Consider the following 19,390-nt stretch of genomic DNA (forward strand, 5'->3'; position numbering starts at 1 on the left):
TCCACAAGTGGACGAAAGACGTCTAGAGGGATGATGAGCCATGTCATCTGGAGAGCAACCATAGTTCCGTAGTATTTGTAGGTGCAGGATCTCGGCTGCGAATGAACCTCTCCACCACATCCTGTTTGATAGGGCTCATGTTAGTTGAATGCGCAGACTTCACCATTCATAGGAACTCTCCAGAATGTTCCTTGAAACAATTCTGGATAACTTTTTGCACATCATTGTATGTGCAATGAAGGAAACCAAGTTGAGAACCAGGTTGTCCTATCATTACCTATGAAATAAATCCATTGCATTTCATAAGTAAAACTTTGTACCTCCCATGAAGTGACTGGTGGGTGTTGGGTTGATGGCAGTCATAATACATCAAAAAGTCAATGAAGGTGAACTTCAGATGGCCAGTGTCAGTGAGGAGAGCTTCTAATCCCTTTTCCAATTCAATGCACAGAACTGACTCTTCTTAAATAACTTTGAACTGCTTTATCAAAAATTCATAGCATTACAAAATAGTGATATAGCAAGACATCACCCACATGTCCAATAATCCAGCTTGCTTACAAAATCCTGGAATCAGGACTTAGAGAGCAAAGTGTGAACACACGCCACTAACACAATCAGCGATGTTTTGGGGGCTTCTCCCCCTTCTTCAGGCATGCCAGGATGCCTCCAGGATTTTGAAAGAATGCTGGACTCTTACACCTGTATGTGTGACATCTTGCTATATCGCCAGTTTGTATTGCAATGAATTTTTGGTAAAGCAGTTCAATGTTATTTAAGAAACTAGTAATTAATAGGAAATTATAGTACCAGTGTTTCTGGTGGTGCGAGCACCACACAGCTCTGCTGCATGCACGCCACACACACACAGTACTGCTACATACATTGTTCATCCCATACAACAGGGATCAGAAGAAGCACAGCAGTGAAGATGAAGGGCCTGTGATGATGTCACCATCATGCACCGCCACTGACCACATGACGGTGACGCTCATCTCGAGTGAATGACTTACATGCTTCGCCCCTGATTACATGATGGTGATGTCATCAGAGGTCCTGCATCCTTGTGCAGATTATGGGCAGACTGCAAACCCCTGGGGCCTCACTTGCTATGGAATACTAAGGAACACCTAGTCGGACAGCAGCCATGTGCATACAGCACCTGTGAATATGTCACTGTCATGTGATTAAGGGCAGAGCATGTAATTCCCGCACTAGGGATGAAGGACCTTTGATGATGCCACTGTCATGTGATCAGGGGTGGAGCATGTAAGTCACTCACAAACCCATTCACTCACAGACGTACGGACAGGTTGTCATTAGTAGTTTGATGTACGTTTTGTGCAATGGGGTGGCCACCAATCGACAGTGCAGTGTGGGCTTCTAACTTAACTGAGCCTCTGACAGCATTGTCACCTGTACTGCCCTGATGGCAACCCTGGTTGTAATTAGGCAAGATGAAAAAGAAAAAGACATGGTTAAAAGATAAAGGCTCATGGATCTAGCGATAAATGAGACAACTGATGACAAATTACCTTTGCTTGTGGTGACTTCAGTTGTATACGGAGGTCGAGTGGTCACTTCAACGTGCGGTTGCATAGTCGTGGTTAATGGAGCTGTCAGTAATGGCAAAACCAATGTTATATCCATAGGTCCCACCTTGAAAAAGTGTTCTAAATCACATGTCCCTTGCATGCTATCCCTTCTTTACACCCCACATTGTAAAAGATACAATAACATCAATTTCATGCCGAACCAAGAAGTGTCGCATGCAGAACATGTGCACAATGACATGCTATAAAGCAGTGAACATATAGTGTTATGTATGTGTATGTATATACACGTGTATACATCCCCCGGGATTACACACATAACATTATATACTAGTATTTCATAATATAAATATATACATACACCAGTGTCAGGCCTATGTATATTATACGTATACTGCAATCATATACACTATAGAATATACATATACAAGGATAATGATAGAGTGGCTCAGAAAGCAAAGATACATAGATCTGTCATTAATATATATATCATACACACATGTATACAGCACATATACATCCTGTGTCCACGTCACCAATATACATATGTGTATGCTTGAGCTAAAAAATCCATTGAAATGAGCAAGCATACACACACATATATATATACCCAACTGTGCTCTCATACACACACATACTTCACTCTTTAACAATATGATATATATATACATTTGTGCGTTCACATTGCCTGAAGGGTAAAGGCGTTATCAGCAGGTCAGACGCGGTGTCATTGGCCATACGGTGAGCACACAGCGAGCGGCAGAGGGAGAGAGAGGCCTGTGAGGTAAAACTGTGGTGTTATTCATCGGTGAGTGGTTGAGAAGGCAACAGACTGAGGGAAAACAAGACAGAAATGAGGAAAATAAATGAAAAAACACATTTAAAGAGCAACTCCAGTCCGATAACATTTGCCTATAAATCAAGTTCCCTATGCTTATCAATACCTTAATATTTGTGAAGTAAATGCATTCAATTAAAGGGGCTGTCCACTTTAGTTAAAAGAGCTACTGAAAAATAAGCTGATCACAGGTTGATCACTGTGGCATCAAGTGTTCTGTTTCCCTACAGTGCCACCACAGGGGAAATTAAGCATTGCATGGTGTCCTTTATTATATGAACATGTTAGCTCCTCCAGAACGAGAGATGATCTGTGTGGCCGCTCTCTGCTTTGGTTAATTGATAAATGTTCTGAATGGTGGAGATTGTCACCTCTATTAATCCTAAATGGGTATTTGAAAACTAGTTTTTTTCTTAAGCAGACAACCCCTTTAAGTCTGACTAAGTAAACTGAAAAGTGACAACCACTTCTCCGAGTAAAGTTACATTTATACTTTATTTGCTCCCCCTTTCTCTACTTGCCTTATTCAAGGGGGTTACAATATGCACAGAAGAAAGGCCCTCCCAGCGTAAAAAATATATAACTTTTGTGCTCCATTCTGAAGCATGATGGGAGTGATATTCAGAAAAGGTATTTGATATGATCTATGTCTTAAACTTTCCTCACCATACTGTTATATTGACTGGAATTGCCCTTTAAGGGCCAATGAATTTTTCCATGTATATGGCATTAATACAGGTTTCCATTGTTTAGCACCATAAGAAATCTGATCAGTATTGTAATAGCTGAAGCAGCAATTTTGTGACCACCCCATGTCATTAAATAATGATAAAAGTACAAATAGTCATTGTAGGGGCTGATACAATGTACACTATGCTATCAAAATTAATTGAACATCTTACATAGTGGGACCTCCTTTGGCCCTAATGATATTGGATACTTTCTGTGGCCTACTTTCTATTAACTGCTGATAGAGTTCAGCTGGTATTTCCCTCCATTCATCCTGCAAAAGTCTGATTTGCAGGATGAATGGAAGGATAGTGCATTGGCTCGTCTACAGTGGTGCAAGAAGCTTTGTCATTGGACAGTTGAGCAATGGTAGAATATTCTATGGAGTGACAAATCCCTCTACCCCATCTTCAAATCAGATGGACATACCTTTTGCCTGAGTGTGTTTTGCTAGCAGTTAAGTATGGCAGAGGTTCCGTTATAGTCTGAGGATGTTTTACGTGTGGAAGTACTAGATGAAAGAACGCCAAAGAGAGTATCCTACGACATTAGTTCCCAAGAAAGCCCCAGTAAGTATTAACATATGAAAATAAATAATATTTTTGATTTGTGTCCAATTACTTTTGGTAGCATAGTGTGCATACAGTAAGGATGCAGGTTAGGCATTCAGTAGAAAACATAAGGATCCATGAGTAGAATTAAAGATCAGTAGTCAGCACTTACAACACTGGGGTCATGGATTTCAATCCAACCAAATACTTGTTTGCATGTTCCTCCACTGGTTTTGTGGTTAACTGGCTTCCTATGAAAATGTCCCTCCTTAATGTTTCAGTGAATGGAAAAATAAGTTGAAAATCTCATTGAGAACATGGAAACACTAATTCTAGCAACTGATCAGGGTCCCTGTGGTCAGACCCGTGTTGCTCAGCAAGTAACTGCAAAAGTCCCTTACTGTAAAGTCCCTTTAAGGAACGGTTATCCTACATTGATACCACAATAAAAGAAAAAGAAACTGCCCCAACCACATGTCCAAACTGTCTAAATGTAGAATGTATAGATATAGAATGGACTAAAAGTCATCAACAGTGATATGAACCATTAATGAGAAGGATGTGGCTCCAATGAAGGCCACTGATGGTGGTGAAACCAAATTTAAATCAATGGTGGAAGTTAATATTAAACATGGATGTTGGATAATTTCATTCCTTAAATTAATCCAGAATTAATTCAAAAACTACATTTTTCAGTTATATGTCTAAAATAATCAGGAGAAGGTAAGAATGTAACCACTAAAGTGTCCAAATTATAAAAAACTAAATTTACAAAAAGTCATAGTATCAGACACAAAACAAGGTGTAGGAGAATGCACAAGAAGCCAATTGTATGGGAAGATCAAATAAGTAATGGGAAGGAGGACAAGACAAGGAGGATAGTAGACAATTCCAAATACTTACAGTTTTTCTAGAAAGTGGTTGGAGGTATCTACTCAATTTCCCAAGACACAATGATCATTCCCAAATCTGGTTTAGTGAGGTATTACCCCATCAAGATATAGTTGGTATGAACAAGCAAAAGGATAAGCCAGTGGGCAGCCAGTAGAATTTCAACATAACCCAAACTCCCCATATTTCCTATAAGCTAGCTTGCCCAGTACCTGTTTCAGCCACCAGTGAATAGGACTTGGATGAGCGGCCTCGCAGCATGCCATGGAGATCAAGTCTGTAGCTAGTTCCTGGGACTAGATCTCTGATTTCCACCTGCCTGACTCCTCTTTCCACCTCTATTTGCTGGGGTGTTGAACCAGCGACTGGTGGCCATGGACTATAAATGATAACTGTCTTATCCCATATGAACCCAAGACCTTCTAATGATATTACAAGGCTAGTGGGAGTCCTTTCTTGTATGCTGGGTCTTCCTTGAGCACCCGGGCTTGGAACTTTTAAAACAATAGGACTTTGTATGGGGCCAGTTTTATCTTGGTCTTCTGCAGATCCTACAAGTTGATTGATCCCTAAAAACTTGTCTTCGACTCCATGGGTCCCACTAGTGACAGGTGTTTCTTGTGTTGGCATTTGACTGTTTGGCATATTCACATCCCCCACTACTTTGTGTACAATTCTTTCCTTTTCTACTTCATGCGGTTTAGTTGGTTTATGGGGCCCTTTTTTTCTAGAGTTATTTGGTTGTGTTCTAGATGGTACATGACCACCGCCTGTTTCTTCCTGTAATTGTTTGTTTTCAGAACGTGGATGTTCTTTTGCAATTTGATCTGTTACAAATCCTGTACTAATTTTATGACCCACTGGAGAATTATCAGTGCCATGTTCTTCTTTTTCTCCTCCTTGAACATGACCATCAGTATTCACTGCACCACTACCTGTTCTGTTTGGTTGGGTTCTAGATGCTACATGACCACCGCCTGTTTCTTCCCATAATTGTTTGCTTTCAGAACGTGGATGTTCCTTTGCAGTTTGATCTGTTACAAATCCTGTACTAAATTTATGACCCACTAGAGAATCATCAGTGCCATGTTCTTCTTTGTCTCCTCCATGAACATGACCATCAATATTCACTGCACCACTACCTGTTCTGGGGTTGGAAAAAGTCTTTTCGTTTGGTTCTTTTTTTGTGCTTTCCAAAGTATCTTTCTTCAAAGTGTCATATTCTAGAACATTGGAACCTGCTGAAATTGGCCCAGGTTCCACTTCAGTATCTGACTTTTCTGTAAATGCTTGTTTTCCTGTTTTATCTTCTGTCTTCGGCTTTAGTGGAATGACCTTTTTTGAGGGTGGTAGTCTCTTTTGTGGAACTGTACTTTTATCTACTGTTGGTTTTGAAGTTTTTGATGAATCCTCCTCAACTACGCTTTTTATGTTATCCCTTAAGGCAGGGGCTCTACCGATGCTATTCAGATTTTTATCTGCCTCTTCTGAGTCGGCTCCACTTTTATCCATTGTTAATATAATCGGAATATTTATCTCCCCAGCAGCTTCAACCCTTCCAAGAGCCTCTATTTTGGGAACAAGGGATACAGTCCTAGTGGCATCTGGTCTATTTACCAAAACGTCTTCCTCCTGTGAATTATCTGTTGCTTTACCACCATGCTGCAATCTATTATCGGTCTTCGTTTTCCCTGTATTGCCCTGTAATCGCGATGCTCCAACAGGTTGTGGGTTTCCAGTGGCTCCTGGTGTCTTTAGAGGAAGACGATCATACACCATACCTGTAAAAGTATGAGGTTTCCATTTTACCAAGTATAGAAAAATTGCCCTGGCCACCGACTGAACTGTCTGGTTGCCTCGGAGAGGGTAATTAGTTGCTCGAAGGTAACTTTCTAATCGCTGAATAAATGTCCCATTATACAAAGATAACTTTTCAGGCAGATTTTCGATTACAGCCTTTATTTGTGGGCCCCATATCCTAGTTTGGTTCTTAGGTTTCATTGAAGGTGGCCGTTCACGTCCATGTCCTTCCACCCCAACAGTCTCATTATACATTTCAGTGTTTTCCTCTCTCCCTGCAATTTTTCTTCTGGAAACATTGACAAACTTATTAACCTGGACTGATGTTGAGACGCGCTTCCTGGATTTTGTTGGGTCTGTCAGATCATCTAGGTCTTGTTCCTCTCCCGTAAATCCAGTCTCGACAGATTTCAAATGACTCTCTGTTGATGTTTCTGGGTTAAACCCACTTTTTGAAATATCTAATATACCCTCACGTCCAGAATATGGTACTTTGTGGGGAATATTTTTGCCGTAGGATGCACTCTCCGAATGATCCGTGGTTGTTTTTTCTACAGATTTGGTTTGCAAGGAATCAAACTCCAACAGCTTTTTGGCAATACTGGATGTATCTGGCAATAGTCCACTATCTATAATATGCTCTTTAGTTTGGAAGTTAGTGGTTGTGTGTACATCTTCTGATAATTCTGATTCTCCCTCATACAAGTGGATAGGGATTTTGGTCTTCGATGGTTCAAAACGTGTGATGTTTTTTGTGATTATCCATCTCTGCACCTTGGTACCTGGTAAGTTTCCTTTTCTGTCCAATGCCTTTACCAGTTCTGAATCCTCCTCACTGTTCACACTAGTGACCACACGTTTATCTTGTGTATTTATTGGCATTTTTGAAAGATACTCTGAGTCCTCATGTTCATCGTAGGTATCTCCTGGGCTTCCTTTGCTCCGGTGTGTTTCATATATCGTTGTGATGATAGTTTTGATATTCTTTTGGGTGTGCACGACACGACTCCCTTTTTGGCCATCTGTAGTTATTTCTTTACTCTCTTCTTCTTCTTCCTTTGCATGCGGGTGCTCTTTTCTAGGCAAGTTAGGACGATATTGATTTCCCTGTCTTGATGTCTCTAAATTGACAGTATCAACTGTGTGAGATAGGTCGACGGGTTCGTGCACTACGCTGGTCTTCTCCACAATCAAACGTTTCCTTTCTTCTCCAGCTAGTAAAGCACCAAATTAAGAAGATAAGCGTTATCCTATTTGCAGTCAAGACTCAAAGATGAGACTACATAAGTGAAAATAAAGAATTAAGACAATTCTGAAAATTCAAACTCATGTTAGCACACCTGTCAAGTGAAACAAATACATACTCCTAAAACAATTACGCAATCAAGTTTATGAACTTTGAAATATATATGTCTTGATGAATCTGCTGTAAGAAAATACATTTTGACCTAGCAAATGTGAAGTTTTAATCATTTTCTGGAACCATAAGGAGGCATCACAACACCCAAATAGTGCTAATTAGTTCATACAAAAACATAAAGACACGAATACCCGCATTATTTAGTGTAGTAGGTAATCACTAGAAGGAAACTGCACTCACCAAATCCTTTTAAATGCACATCACAGTCATTGAAACACAGTGCATCCTGATGGGAATCAAACCCAAGCAGCTGCTTCCATTGTATTGGGTTGCTCAATGGTAATGATCTTCAAAGTGGATCTTGGTAGAAATCAAACCTAAGCAATTCCATTTGCAATATCAAGTTGGCTAATGGTAATGGTGCCATTGAGTAACCCAATATAATGGAGGCAATTGCATGGGTTTGATTTAATGCTTTAATGGGTTTGATTTTTATGCTTGATCGAAACGTAGCATGTTTTCGGAGGAATAAAAGATTTTCTTTTGCACTACGCCCTGGATGCTGCCACTACCTGTGTGAGAGATTTTGATTTAAACCAGGATCCACTCTGAAGACCATTACCACTTAGTAAACCAATACGACAAAGGAGACTGCTCGTGTTCAATTCCCATCAGGATCTATTGTAATTGTTGGTTGTTTACGTGCACCATTAATTTGATGTGCCTATTACTTGAAGGGATTTGGTAAGTCCAATACCATCCTAGTTATTTTGGTGCATTTTATTTCCTGCTACACAATGTGGCACAGAGTGTTAAGGCAGCAGAATGCAGTTGAAGGTTGTGGGTCCAATCCCCACATGGTTCAAGTAGCCGGCTCAAGGTTAACTCAGCATTCCATCCTTCCGAGGTCTGTAAAATAAGTACCCAGCTTGCTGGGGGGGGGGGGGGGGTAATAAATAAAGTACCTGAAAGCACTGCGGACACTATACAAATAACAAGTTCCCCTTCCCTACTACACTATATAACACATATTTGTATCTCTTTATGTTTCTGTATATGCTGTTTTTGAGGATCACCCAGACCTTAACACCTCACTTTGTACCCTACCAGAATCTCCAATGGGTTTTTATGTTAACAGCACTTTGTTACTGTCAAGTAATTATTACTCCTAACCTATAACAAAGGCTTTGGATTGACCTTACTACTCTGATCTGGAAGGCAGATTTCTGGATCCTAGTGCAGCAGGTATTTCTGGACCCACCACCACACCATTAAAGGGGTTCTGTCATTAAAAAAAAAATGTATACTTAACTATTCCTCTGCCGTCAGTCTACTTACCAGATCTTCACCTCCCCTATCTTCTCCTATCTCTTGCAGTTCAAGGAAGGGGGGGGGGGGGGGGGGGGTCACCTCACCTCTAGCTGGTTTCCTGTGAGGTTACGTACATTGCCAGTCTCCTTCCTGACAGTCAATGTACATTACGTCACAGATCACAGGCCAGCAGGGGAAGTGCTGATCTACTTCAGAGACTGCTTCTGCGAGCTGTCTCTGAAATAGATTAGCATTCTTTCCTAGCCAGTGAACAACGTGACCTTCACTGACCGGCCTGGAATAAGAATGTGAGGAATGCAGCCTTCATAAGAAGTCGGCCAGCGTGCGGTGAGGTGACCTGAGGGAACTGCAGAAGCTCAAAGAGGGGAAGATGTGGTAAGGAGACTGACAGGGAAGGAGTAGGTGAGTATAGAATTTTTTTTTTATGACAAAACCCCTTTTAGGGACATTATATGCTCTGCATTTCATGAAAGGAACTGTCTCAGGCTGGGTTCACACAGGGCGGATTTGCCGCGGTTTTGCCGCAGCAGATCCGCCCGCGGCCGCTAATCTCGGGATTAGCCAGCCATGTGGACGAGATTTTTCAGAAACCTCGTCCACACGGAACGGCTAATCCGCTGCGGTAAATCCGTCTGAAACCGCGGCTGCGGCCGCCGCAGCCGCGGTTTCAAAAGAAGCAGCATGTCTGTTTATCTTTTCTTTTTTGTTTATTTATGTCACGGCCGCACTCTCCTCTATGGGAGAGCCGGCCGCAACGGAAAAGCAAGCGGCCGGGCCGCTTCAAAGCCGCTGCGGCTTAAACCGCGGTGGTTCTCCCGGCGGACATCTCGCGGTTTTTGCTGCGGCCAAACCGTGAGATTTCTGACGGGAATACGCCCTGTGTGAACCCAGCCTCACAGTTCCTTAATGACTTCTAGCCTTCTAATATAATCAAAGGCATAGTATGCAAGCAGACTATGTGGCTGCTAAGGGCCTTTGCAGAAGGGCGCTCAGTCCTGGTTAGTTGAATTTCATTTCCTAATGGGTTGCAGAAATTTGTATATGACTCTCTTTTGCAAAGGAACTGCATTATTAGTAAGCACAGCAATAAAGGATTGCCCAAAAAGTCATGAAAAGGCACAGAGGGGTAAACAATCACTAGACTCCTGTGGCAAAACCCAACACAATAATGGGGGGCTGCAATTTGGTCTTTGCTATGGGACCATTCCCTTTTGAGACAATCCCTTGTTGATTTAAGAGTCCCTGACATTATGCTGATCACAGGTTGTTCTGTTGCTGGGACCCCAGATGATCAGCTTTCATCAGTGGTAGAACTTAGCAGCAAATATTCAGTTCCCCTGCACAGCCACTATAAAGGGAAATGAAGTATTGTCTCCATTGAAATCACTGGGCAACTTCTACTTGTTACTTCTGCAGTCAGTTCAATGCATGGTAGTTTTGTATTGTGTTCCTGCTTTCACAATGTATGCTCAGGTCTCTACCTAGGATAATTAAAGGCGGCTGCTAATTTAGGTTTAAAGGGGTTCTGACATGAAAAAAAAAAAATTGTACTCACCTTGCCTGGCCTGGCCCGATCGCCAGGCATGTCCCCTCCAGCCGGCATCTTCTTCTGTGCCTTTAAAGCAGAGCAGGAGCGGTCAAAAAGACCGCTTCCTGCTCTGGTCCGTCCGTCAGGCACTTCCGAGGTCAACGGACGGACCGCCACAGCAAGCACGTCACAAGCTGTGGGCGGCCCGTCCGTCCGGCTGAACTCCGGAGTGCTGCGCATGCGCAGTGGAGACGCAGCCCGTCCTGACTCCTGTCAGAGGGCACCTCTCCACTGCGCATGCGCGCGATCCCGGAGCGGCGCGGCTGCTGGAGGTAGAAGACTGCCTGCCGGGAGGCATACTAGCACTTTCTGCTTAGGTTAAGCAGCGCTGCTGATTAGAGCCACCTGATTGGTGCACGCTGTGCAGTCACGTGGTGCCGAAGAGCCAATCAGGTGGCTCTAGTCAGGCTGCTTAACCTAAGCAGAAAGTGCTAATATGCTGCCGGGAGATGACCCCCCGATGTCAACAACAACAGGAGACAAGGTAAGTATAAGATTTTTATGCTTTAGCAGCCATTAACCCCTGGGTTCCCTGGGTCCATTAGGCAGACCAGGGAACAATGGCTGCTAAAGCATAAAAAAATTATTCATGTCAGAACCCCTTTAAATCTAATAGAAGCATTTTTAATATGGATGCATGACACTTCCTAACTACACTTTATTACAGTTTCTGCGCTGTTTTTTTGAATTACTGTACCCATGCTCCCCATTTAGCCAGCATCCTTTTCTGGTCCGGACATCTCTTTTGTCCCTAAGAAGCTTGGAAATGTGACCGTATACATCACTCAGCCTCCCCCGTAGCAATATTAGGCACAGAGGAAACTAGCGCATTTGCATTTCTGGTCAAATACCACTCCATTTGCATCCGTGGACAAGGGAGATGTCAGGACTGGAGATGGGGACAGACTGAGCTAGAGGTGTGGCAGGTGACTACACTATTTCAGAAGAACGGCTCAGGAGCTACAATAAAAGTGTATGAGTAAGTGTAATGCATCCATATTAAAAACGCTTGTTTTAGTTGTCATCCTAAAGTTGCTCCTACAGTATATCTATAGGTGGCCATACATTAGACTAAAGTCATCTCAACCCGCTGATCTTAGGAGGACTGTCCGGCCGATCTATTGTGTATCAGATGTTTGACCAATCTTCGTTCGGCAGATATCGGAGAAATAAAAGGATCAGACATGTTGAATTTAATATGCCTGATCCTTTTTTTCTCAAGTGTGATAAGCTGCCGCCAAAGGTGTGTGGCAGCGGCTTACTCCCATCACTCTATTTAAAACACAACAGAATAATTTACAGTGAAGAAGCCAACAAAGAAATAGAGAAGGCCTTGAACCAATCTGGTTTCAGATCATTCCAAGATTTCTTGTTCTGTTTTCCATCTTTCTTAAAAAAAAAGTACCAGAATGTCCCTTAGTGTCAAACAATGTGCAATGACATCACACACAAACTTCCAAGCAGCAAAATTGCATACTGGTGCTTCTACATATGTAGCGGTTACTAAGTCACATTCTGTTCATAAGCTTTCATTTATCTCGTTGCCAGTATACATATTTAACCTTTTGTAATGTTTTATAGGTAGCGGTTAAAGCTGCCAGGCCTGTAAGTGAAGACCTGCAAAGACAAATTAATTAGAAGGTTAGCCTTGTCCAAAATGTCCTTCAAGAACTTCGATGAATTGGCCCTAGAATCAGAAGAAGGGGTTATATAGGATTAATAAAGTCTCTTAAGACTCCCATGTCTCAGTCTCTCTCTTGACTTGTCTATCTTGTGGTAATTTGTCACCCAGAAGTCATGCACTCGTTGGTTGCACCCATGCTCATTACAACCTTGTTGCAATCCTTCCTCTCACCCATCCCCTCTACTCCCCTTTGTTTCACCTGTGGTTCCGGTGATCTCGGTATCTTGACTCTGTTCCTGTCCTTTCTCAGACCTCAGAAGGACCCTGTATTCAGTGTTGTCATCCAGGCCAGTTACTTTGATCCTATCTCCCTTTCCAGGAACCCTCAATTTCTTCTCCTTCCCATTGGGGTGAATAAGGGTTACAATATATCGATCAGGAAGAAACTGAGGCCTTTCCCATCTTAGGAGTAGAGAAGAATAGGTGACATCAGCCACACGGAAACCACGTGGAGTCTCAATCCCTAAAAGAAAGGACAAAATGAAGACACCGTGAAACAAGGGAGACAAGTGAGCCCAAAAACTGTACATCTAAAATTAGCTTGGCCAAACTTACTTGGGTAGGACTTCAACACTTAGACTCAAAAGACACATGACTAAGATTCATCAATGAATGGTTATGCAGTCTTGGCTGCCAAGACCAAACTTCCAAACTGGTAATGCCAATGTTTGCCAAAGGGGTTGAGCCAAAAGTCTTAAATTACCTCATTGCGAGTTGAATCTGTGTAGTTATTATTTGCTACCTCTTATTTGGGATCATTACATAGACCGCTAAATAGATTAATTCATATTATATGCATAATATATATATAGCTAAGTAGGTTATTTTACATTAAAGAATATATGGATGACATACAGGGGACTTCACAACTCAGGGCTTTGCTTTATATGCCAAAACAGAGATCAGCTCTGTAAAGCAGCTTTCACTTCGAAGTCCCAATGTGTCCATGCCACTGAAGTGGAAATGTATGTCTAAATAAGTATTCACACTGGCTACTAAAGCACAGCAAAAATGTGGGAGTTTCCTGCAGCTTGTTGTTTGGCTTTGCAGTATAGACTGGGGCAAAGTCAGCAGAGCCATAAATACAGGGTGGACAAGTTATTGACAGCTCTACTGTGCTGCTGGAGGCCTATATAACGCAGGGCGATAACACTATATGACACTAAACACACAGAAAAGATTCTGTATGCAGTTCCCCTTTCACTTCATGGTGTCTGGGAGAGGGGCTGTACTCCAACTCTTTCTGATAAAGAGCCAATCATATGCTACTTCTGATCCAATTAACACAAAATAGAAGTCACATGTATGCCCATGTGTGTTTCTTCAAACACAGCTTCAGAGGGCCAACATATGATGTCCAAATAATTTCATAAGAGTCTATTTTCTTCTGTTTTGCTTCATTCATATTTTTTTCCATAAAACAAAGTCTGGAAGGCCTGTCCAAGCTATTTTGGATGGGTCCAATATTTCCACCAATAAAGATTTAACTGTGGAACACATTGCCTTCTACCAATTAGCGTGTCAATGAGAAATGCAGGCCCTGGCATATGTCAAGTTGGCACGTCGTAGAAAGCTTATGGTTGGGACTGTGTTGCCTCTGTTAATTTCTTTGCACCCCCATTAGTCTTTGCTTCATTATACTGGCTTATGTTGATAGTATACTCACTTGTTTTGGCCATTATAGATGTTTCGGGCCCTAATGTTGAGCCTTTCCGAGGTTGCATGTTTATGATATATTCTTCTCCTGGAGCAAGGCCAGTCTGACGATATGTGGTCAATGAGCCATCAATGGTATCAGTTATGACACCATTTTCCTTCTGTATTATAAATGAATGTTACACATTGGAAAAAAAACTGTAATTAAAACAGTCCACAAAAGAGGAAACCTGTTGAATGGTTGATATCGAACCACTGTAGACTAAATTAATCAAACCATACAAGACAAGTGCACTTTATGGTTGCCAATTGAAAGTGTTCTGCACTCCATTTGTTAGAAAGGTTAGTTCATAAAAAACACATTATAAAGTGTCTATCCCCACTGTAATTTGTAGGGAAACTTGACAGTAAGTTATCCATATCCCCGCAATGCCACCACTGGTGAAATAAAGCATTGCAGTGTGCCTATTCAAATCCATTGGTTGTCTGTGCAATCCAGGACAGGTCCTCCAGAGAGAAAGTGAAATGCTCTTTAGCTGACCTCTACTTTGACCAAGAGATGAGGATCCTGAATTGGGGACTTCCCTTTATTTACTACACAACCCCTTTAAGGTCATATCATCAATGGTGCAGTATATCACATGATAGATAGCTAAATCAGTAATCCACTCCACCAGCTTCAGATAGAACTGTCTTTTGACAGTCATGTCAGAATCTCAGCCCGCTGAAGGACCGTCTGGTGGGCCATTTCAATTGTGAACCAAAGTTATTATGAAAACTATATCTTTAGGACATTTGGCCATATAACAGGCGACTCACTATATCTCTAATACTTTCTGAATTGTTAAAGGAAACATTTAAAAAAAAAAAAAAAAGACAGCCAGAATATGTGCATCCCAAACAGTCAGTCCAATGGCCAGGGCCCCAAGGACTTCTTTACTCTTTTTACATCCCCAATCTTTATACTATTGTGTACATTTGAGGAACAATGGGGGAAGGATGACATTTATCAAATATGATTCAGCTGGAAGAATTCATTAGCCTTTATACACAAGTCTTACAGATCTAGTGTTCACAGTCCAAGAACCCTCTAAAGACTCGTTGTCCAACTCATGATCATCTTTTCAAAATGCAAATAGCTTGTTCTGCGTAGGCAACAGGATGATCATTCTGTGGTCTAATACATATTGTCTTACCTTGGCTTTAAAAGTGATGTCATAAGAGTCAGGGGCAGATGGAGGTTGGTCCCACTCCAAGGTGACTGCTGACTCTTCTTCTATGGTCACGCGAAGGCCGGTGATCTCATACACTTCTATAGCTTCTACAAAACAGCGAAGGAGTCATTACTTTTTGGAGCTTTATGCTCACAGTATTTCTTATGAGATGCAAGAACATCTTACATCTAATATCACTGGGAAAATGGTAGATGACCTGATATAAGGAAGAGGTAGAAAGAAGAAGGCTATTTTTGGGTGCTGGTTGGGAAAAAACAAAAAACTTTAAGATGCCTCAAAGACTTCATAAAATTATATAGAGTCTTGTATTTAAGCCTGCACAGTTAGAAATCATGGTAAGAGCTGATGCTCTAATGGGACACAGAGAAAAGCAGGCTTAGGCTGGTGCCACTGCTATCCCCTTCCGAATGGGTATTGTGGATCTACTGCGGTGGTGGCGATCTTAGTCTAAGGACACTGTTCTCTCTTACAAGTGATAGAAACATTGTTCACTCTATATACTCAGGGCTAGTAATTATCCTGTGGATCTAGTTCTAGCTTGAAAGTCTTGCCAAAGAACTTACCCAATGAGCAGTCAGGACCACTGAAGCCCTTCTTACATACGCAAATGCCATTTGTGCATTTTCCTCGCCCACTGCAGTTTTCTGGACAACTCCTGGCTCCACAGACAGGCCCGCTGTACCCAGGATTACAGACACATTTCCCATTCACGCACTGCCCATTATTGTTACAGTTTCTGGGGCAAGCTTTAGAGCCACAATTGGGTCCAGCGTATCCGGGGTTACAGATGCAGACACCATCTTCACAACGTCCATGGGCGAGACAGTTGTCAGGACAAGTTCTAGATCCACAGTCTAAACCTGAAAATCCAAGATTGCAGACACATTTCCCATCATCACATCTTCCTTGGTTGTGACAGTTCTCCGGACATGTTCTAGAGCTGCAATCTGTACCAGCGTACCCAGAATCACAAACACAGACCCCATCATCACATTGGCCTTGGTTTGAACAGTCATTAAGACAGGTTTTAAGACCACAGTCTATATCTGTGTATCCAGGATTACACTGGCAAATCCCATCATCACAATATCCCTGATTATTACAATCATTAGGACAGGTTTTTGACTCACAGTAACGTCCAGTATATCCCTGGTAACATATGCATTTTCCATCTTCACATGTACCAAGATCATTGCAATCATCTGGACATGTTCTAGTTCCACAGTCTGTGCCAGTGTAACCAGAATCACAGAAACACTGACCATCTTCACAACGACCTTGGTTGTTACAGTCTTTGGGACAAGTTCTAGAGCCACAATCTAGACCTGTATATCCAACGAGACAGACGCATTTCCCATCTTGACAAATGCCCTGTTTATGGCAGTCATTAGGACATGTTCTAGACTCGCAATCTTGGCCTGTGTATCCAGGCTCACAGATGCAAACTCCATCATCACACCGACCCCGATTGTGACAGTCATTTGGGCACGTCCTAGTACCGCAGTCTGTACCTGTAAATCCATAATCACAAACGCATGTTCCTTCTTCACAGTGGCCCCGATCGTAGCAATTATTGGGACATGTTTTGGTGCCACAATCTAGACCCGTAAATCCAGATTCACAGAAGCATACACCACCCTCACAACTACCTCTGCTATGACAATTTTTGGGACATGTTCTGGTACTGCAGTCTACCCCTGTGTAGCCGGGAGAGCAGACACAAGTTCCCCTCACACACCGACCATGTCTAGTGCATTCAGCTGGACATGTTCTGGTCCCACAAACCGGACCAATGAAACCAGGATTACAAATACACTTGCCATTGATACACTGTCCATTTCCATTACAGTTTTTGGGACAAGCTTTAGACCCACAATCTGTTCCAGAAAAGCCAGCGTTACAGATACAAACTCCATCTTCACATTGGCCCCGATTGTGACATTTGTTGAGGCAGGTTCTGGATTTGCAGTCCACGCCTGTGTATCCAGAATAACAGATGCATTGACCATCTTCACATGTGCCCTGATTACTACAGTCATTGGGGCAAGTCCTGATCTCACAGTCAGTCCCCGTAAACCCCGGATTACAAATGCATTCTCCGTCCTCACATCGGCCACGTTTCTCACACTCTTCAGAGCAGACCCTGATCCCACAATCTGGGCCAACAAATCCAGAGTCACATTTGCACTTCCCATTAATGCATTGACCTTGTTCATTGCAGTCCTCCGGACAGGTCTTGTACGCGCAGTCCTCTCCATAAGACCCACTGTCACAAAGACAAACTCCATCTTCACATCTGCCATTGCCATTGCAGTCATTGAGACAAGTTTTAATACCGCAGTCTGGACCCGTAAATCCAGTATCGCAAACACAAACTCCATATTCACAATCACCGCGGCCTTGGCAATTGTTGGGGCAACCTCTTGAGCTACAGTCCTCCCCATAGAAGCCTGGACTGCAGACACAAACTCCATTTTCACATCTTCCTCTGTTTAGGCATTTTCTGGGGCAGCCCCTTAGACCACAGTCTGGACCCGAAAACCCTGATTGGCAGACACAGATGCCTCCTTCACACTTCCCACGATTCATGCAGTTTTTAGGGCAGGTTCTAGAGCTGCAGTCTTCCCCAGTGAATCCAGAATCACAAATACAAGCTCCATCCTCGCAGCGTCCATGTTGGTGACAATTGTTGGGGCAAGCCTTAAAACCACAAGATACACCAGAGAATCCCTCAAAGCAGATACACTGTCCGTTCACACATCGGCCTTGGTCATTACAGTCCTCGGGGCATGTTTTCAGCTGGCATTTATCTCCCATATAGCCATCTTTGCACTGGCATTGCCCATCTATGCAGGTACCACGAGCTTCACCACCACAGCCTCCAGGGCAATCCTCAGCTTCCTGAGCGCAGGCAGGAGGCTTCAGGCTGGCGGGGTCATCTGAAAAAGAGAACCTACATTAGTAAGTGACTGGAAGAAATCTATCTGTTACACATTTTTTTCTTCTAAGAAAAAAAATCTTGTTATTTGTATAGCGCCAACTTATTACACAGCGCTTTCAAGTAATTTATTTATTATCACCACCACCGCCCCCCACCAAGCTGGGTACTCATTTTACCAACAGCGGAAGGATGGAAGGCTGAGTCAACCTTGAGCCGGCTACCTGAACCATATGGAGATTGAACTCGCAACCTTCAGATCGTGAGCGAGAGCTTAGGACTGCATTTCTGCTGCCTTAACACTCTGCGCCACACAAGGCTTTGCTAGGTTCATATCTACGTCAGAAGCTCAGTTCAGAGCCTCAGGCTCAGATAAGGTACAAAATGTTGAAAAAAATTGAGTATTTTAGCAAACAGTGCTATTTTGTCTGCTAAAATGCTACAGAGCATGATGGAAGCCTAATGGACCCCATTCTAGAAGTCTGTTGGGCGCCATTCATGGACACATCAGTTTCTTTGAAGTTGTTTAACTCCTATGCTGGAGACAGACAGCAGTCTCTACTAGTGTGAACCTAGCCTTAGGAGAAACGTTCCAGAACTAATTTCCCTTGTAATCATTTATGTATCCAAAACACATTAAGCGTCCGTCTTCACCATTGGTTGGATCAGTAGTATGAAAAATGTGTTGAATCATCAAAAATGTAGAGGTCAGAAACGATGAATAAACAAGTAGCTCTATATCCAAAGCAAACAGTTCTAATACATAATACTTCAGCAGCGTGACAGCCGGGAGTACATGCAGGCGCTGAGCCTAGATAAACACGTCTGCATCATGTCTGCTTCATATACATATAAATGCCCTGATGGGAGCCAATAAGGGGGCAGTGCTTTATTTAGCAGAGGTGTAAAATGACACGCCAGGACTGTGCATATCTACACTCCCCTTGTACTTTCCCTTGTCTCACTACTGCCACTGCTGGCCTCTTCACAGCGATGCACGCCCAAGCTCTGCTACATTTTAGGCCGGGCTCACACGACAGTGTAGTAATATGCCTTGTAAAGATCGCAGCGTTTTACGCTCAAAAGTAAGAATAAACGAGGAAGCCAATGCATGACAATGTGCGTAAAATAGGCTGTTTATGCGCAAGCAAAAATGTGACAATACGCAGTTCCCTGCGTATTGTTGCGTTTTGCCTGTGCATGAACAGCGTATTCTATGAGTGCCGTCCTGCATC

The 19,390-nt window shown here is 42.6% G+C and overlaps 1 protein-coding gene across 3 annotated transcripts in view; it reads right to left on the minus strand.

Annotated features, from left to right (window-relative positions):
• The window catches only part of TNXB (tenascin XB), a 72,014-nt gene that overhangs the window by 40,969 nt on the left and 11,655 nt on the right, over positions 1 to 19,390 (minus strand). The window contains exons 3-8 of one of the 3 annotated variants that reach the window (XM_066581049.1): positions 15,781 to 18,156; positions 15,179 to 15,303; positions 13,993 to 14,143; positions 12,526 to 12,789; positions 4,775 to 7,576; positions 1,536 to 1,616 (exon numbers count right to left, since the gene is read on the minus strand). In XM_066581049.1, the coding sequence (XP_066437146.1) occupies positions 1,536 to 1,616; positions 4,775 to 7,576; positions 12,526 to 12,789; positions 13,993 to 14,143; positions 15,179 to 15,303; positions 15,781 to 18,156 (5,799 nt within the window). Of the gene's footprint in view, positions 1 to 1,535; positions 1,617 to 4,774; positions 7,577 to 10,609; positions 10,678 to 12,525; positions 12,790 to 13,992; positions 14,144 to 15,178; positions 15,304 to 15,780; positions 18,157 to 19,390 lie in introns of those variants that run through there. The other 2 variants (XM_066581050.1, XM_066581051.1) reach the window with 2 other exon arrangements.

This window comes from Eleutherodactylus coqui, chromosome 10 (genome assembly GCF_035609145.1).
Source record: "Eleutherodactylus coqui strain aEleCoq1 chromosome 10, aEleCoq1.hap1, whole genome shotgun sequence".
In the NCBI taxonomy this organism is placed as follows: Eukaryota; Metazoa; Chordata; class Amphibia; order Anura; family Eleutherodactylidae; genus Eleutherodactylus; species Eleutherodactylus coqui.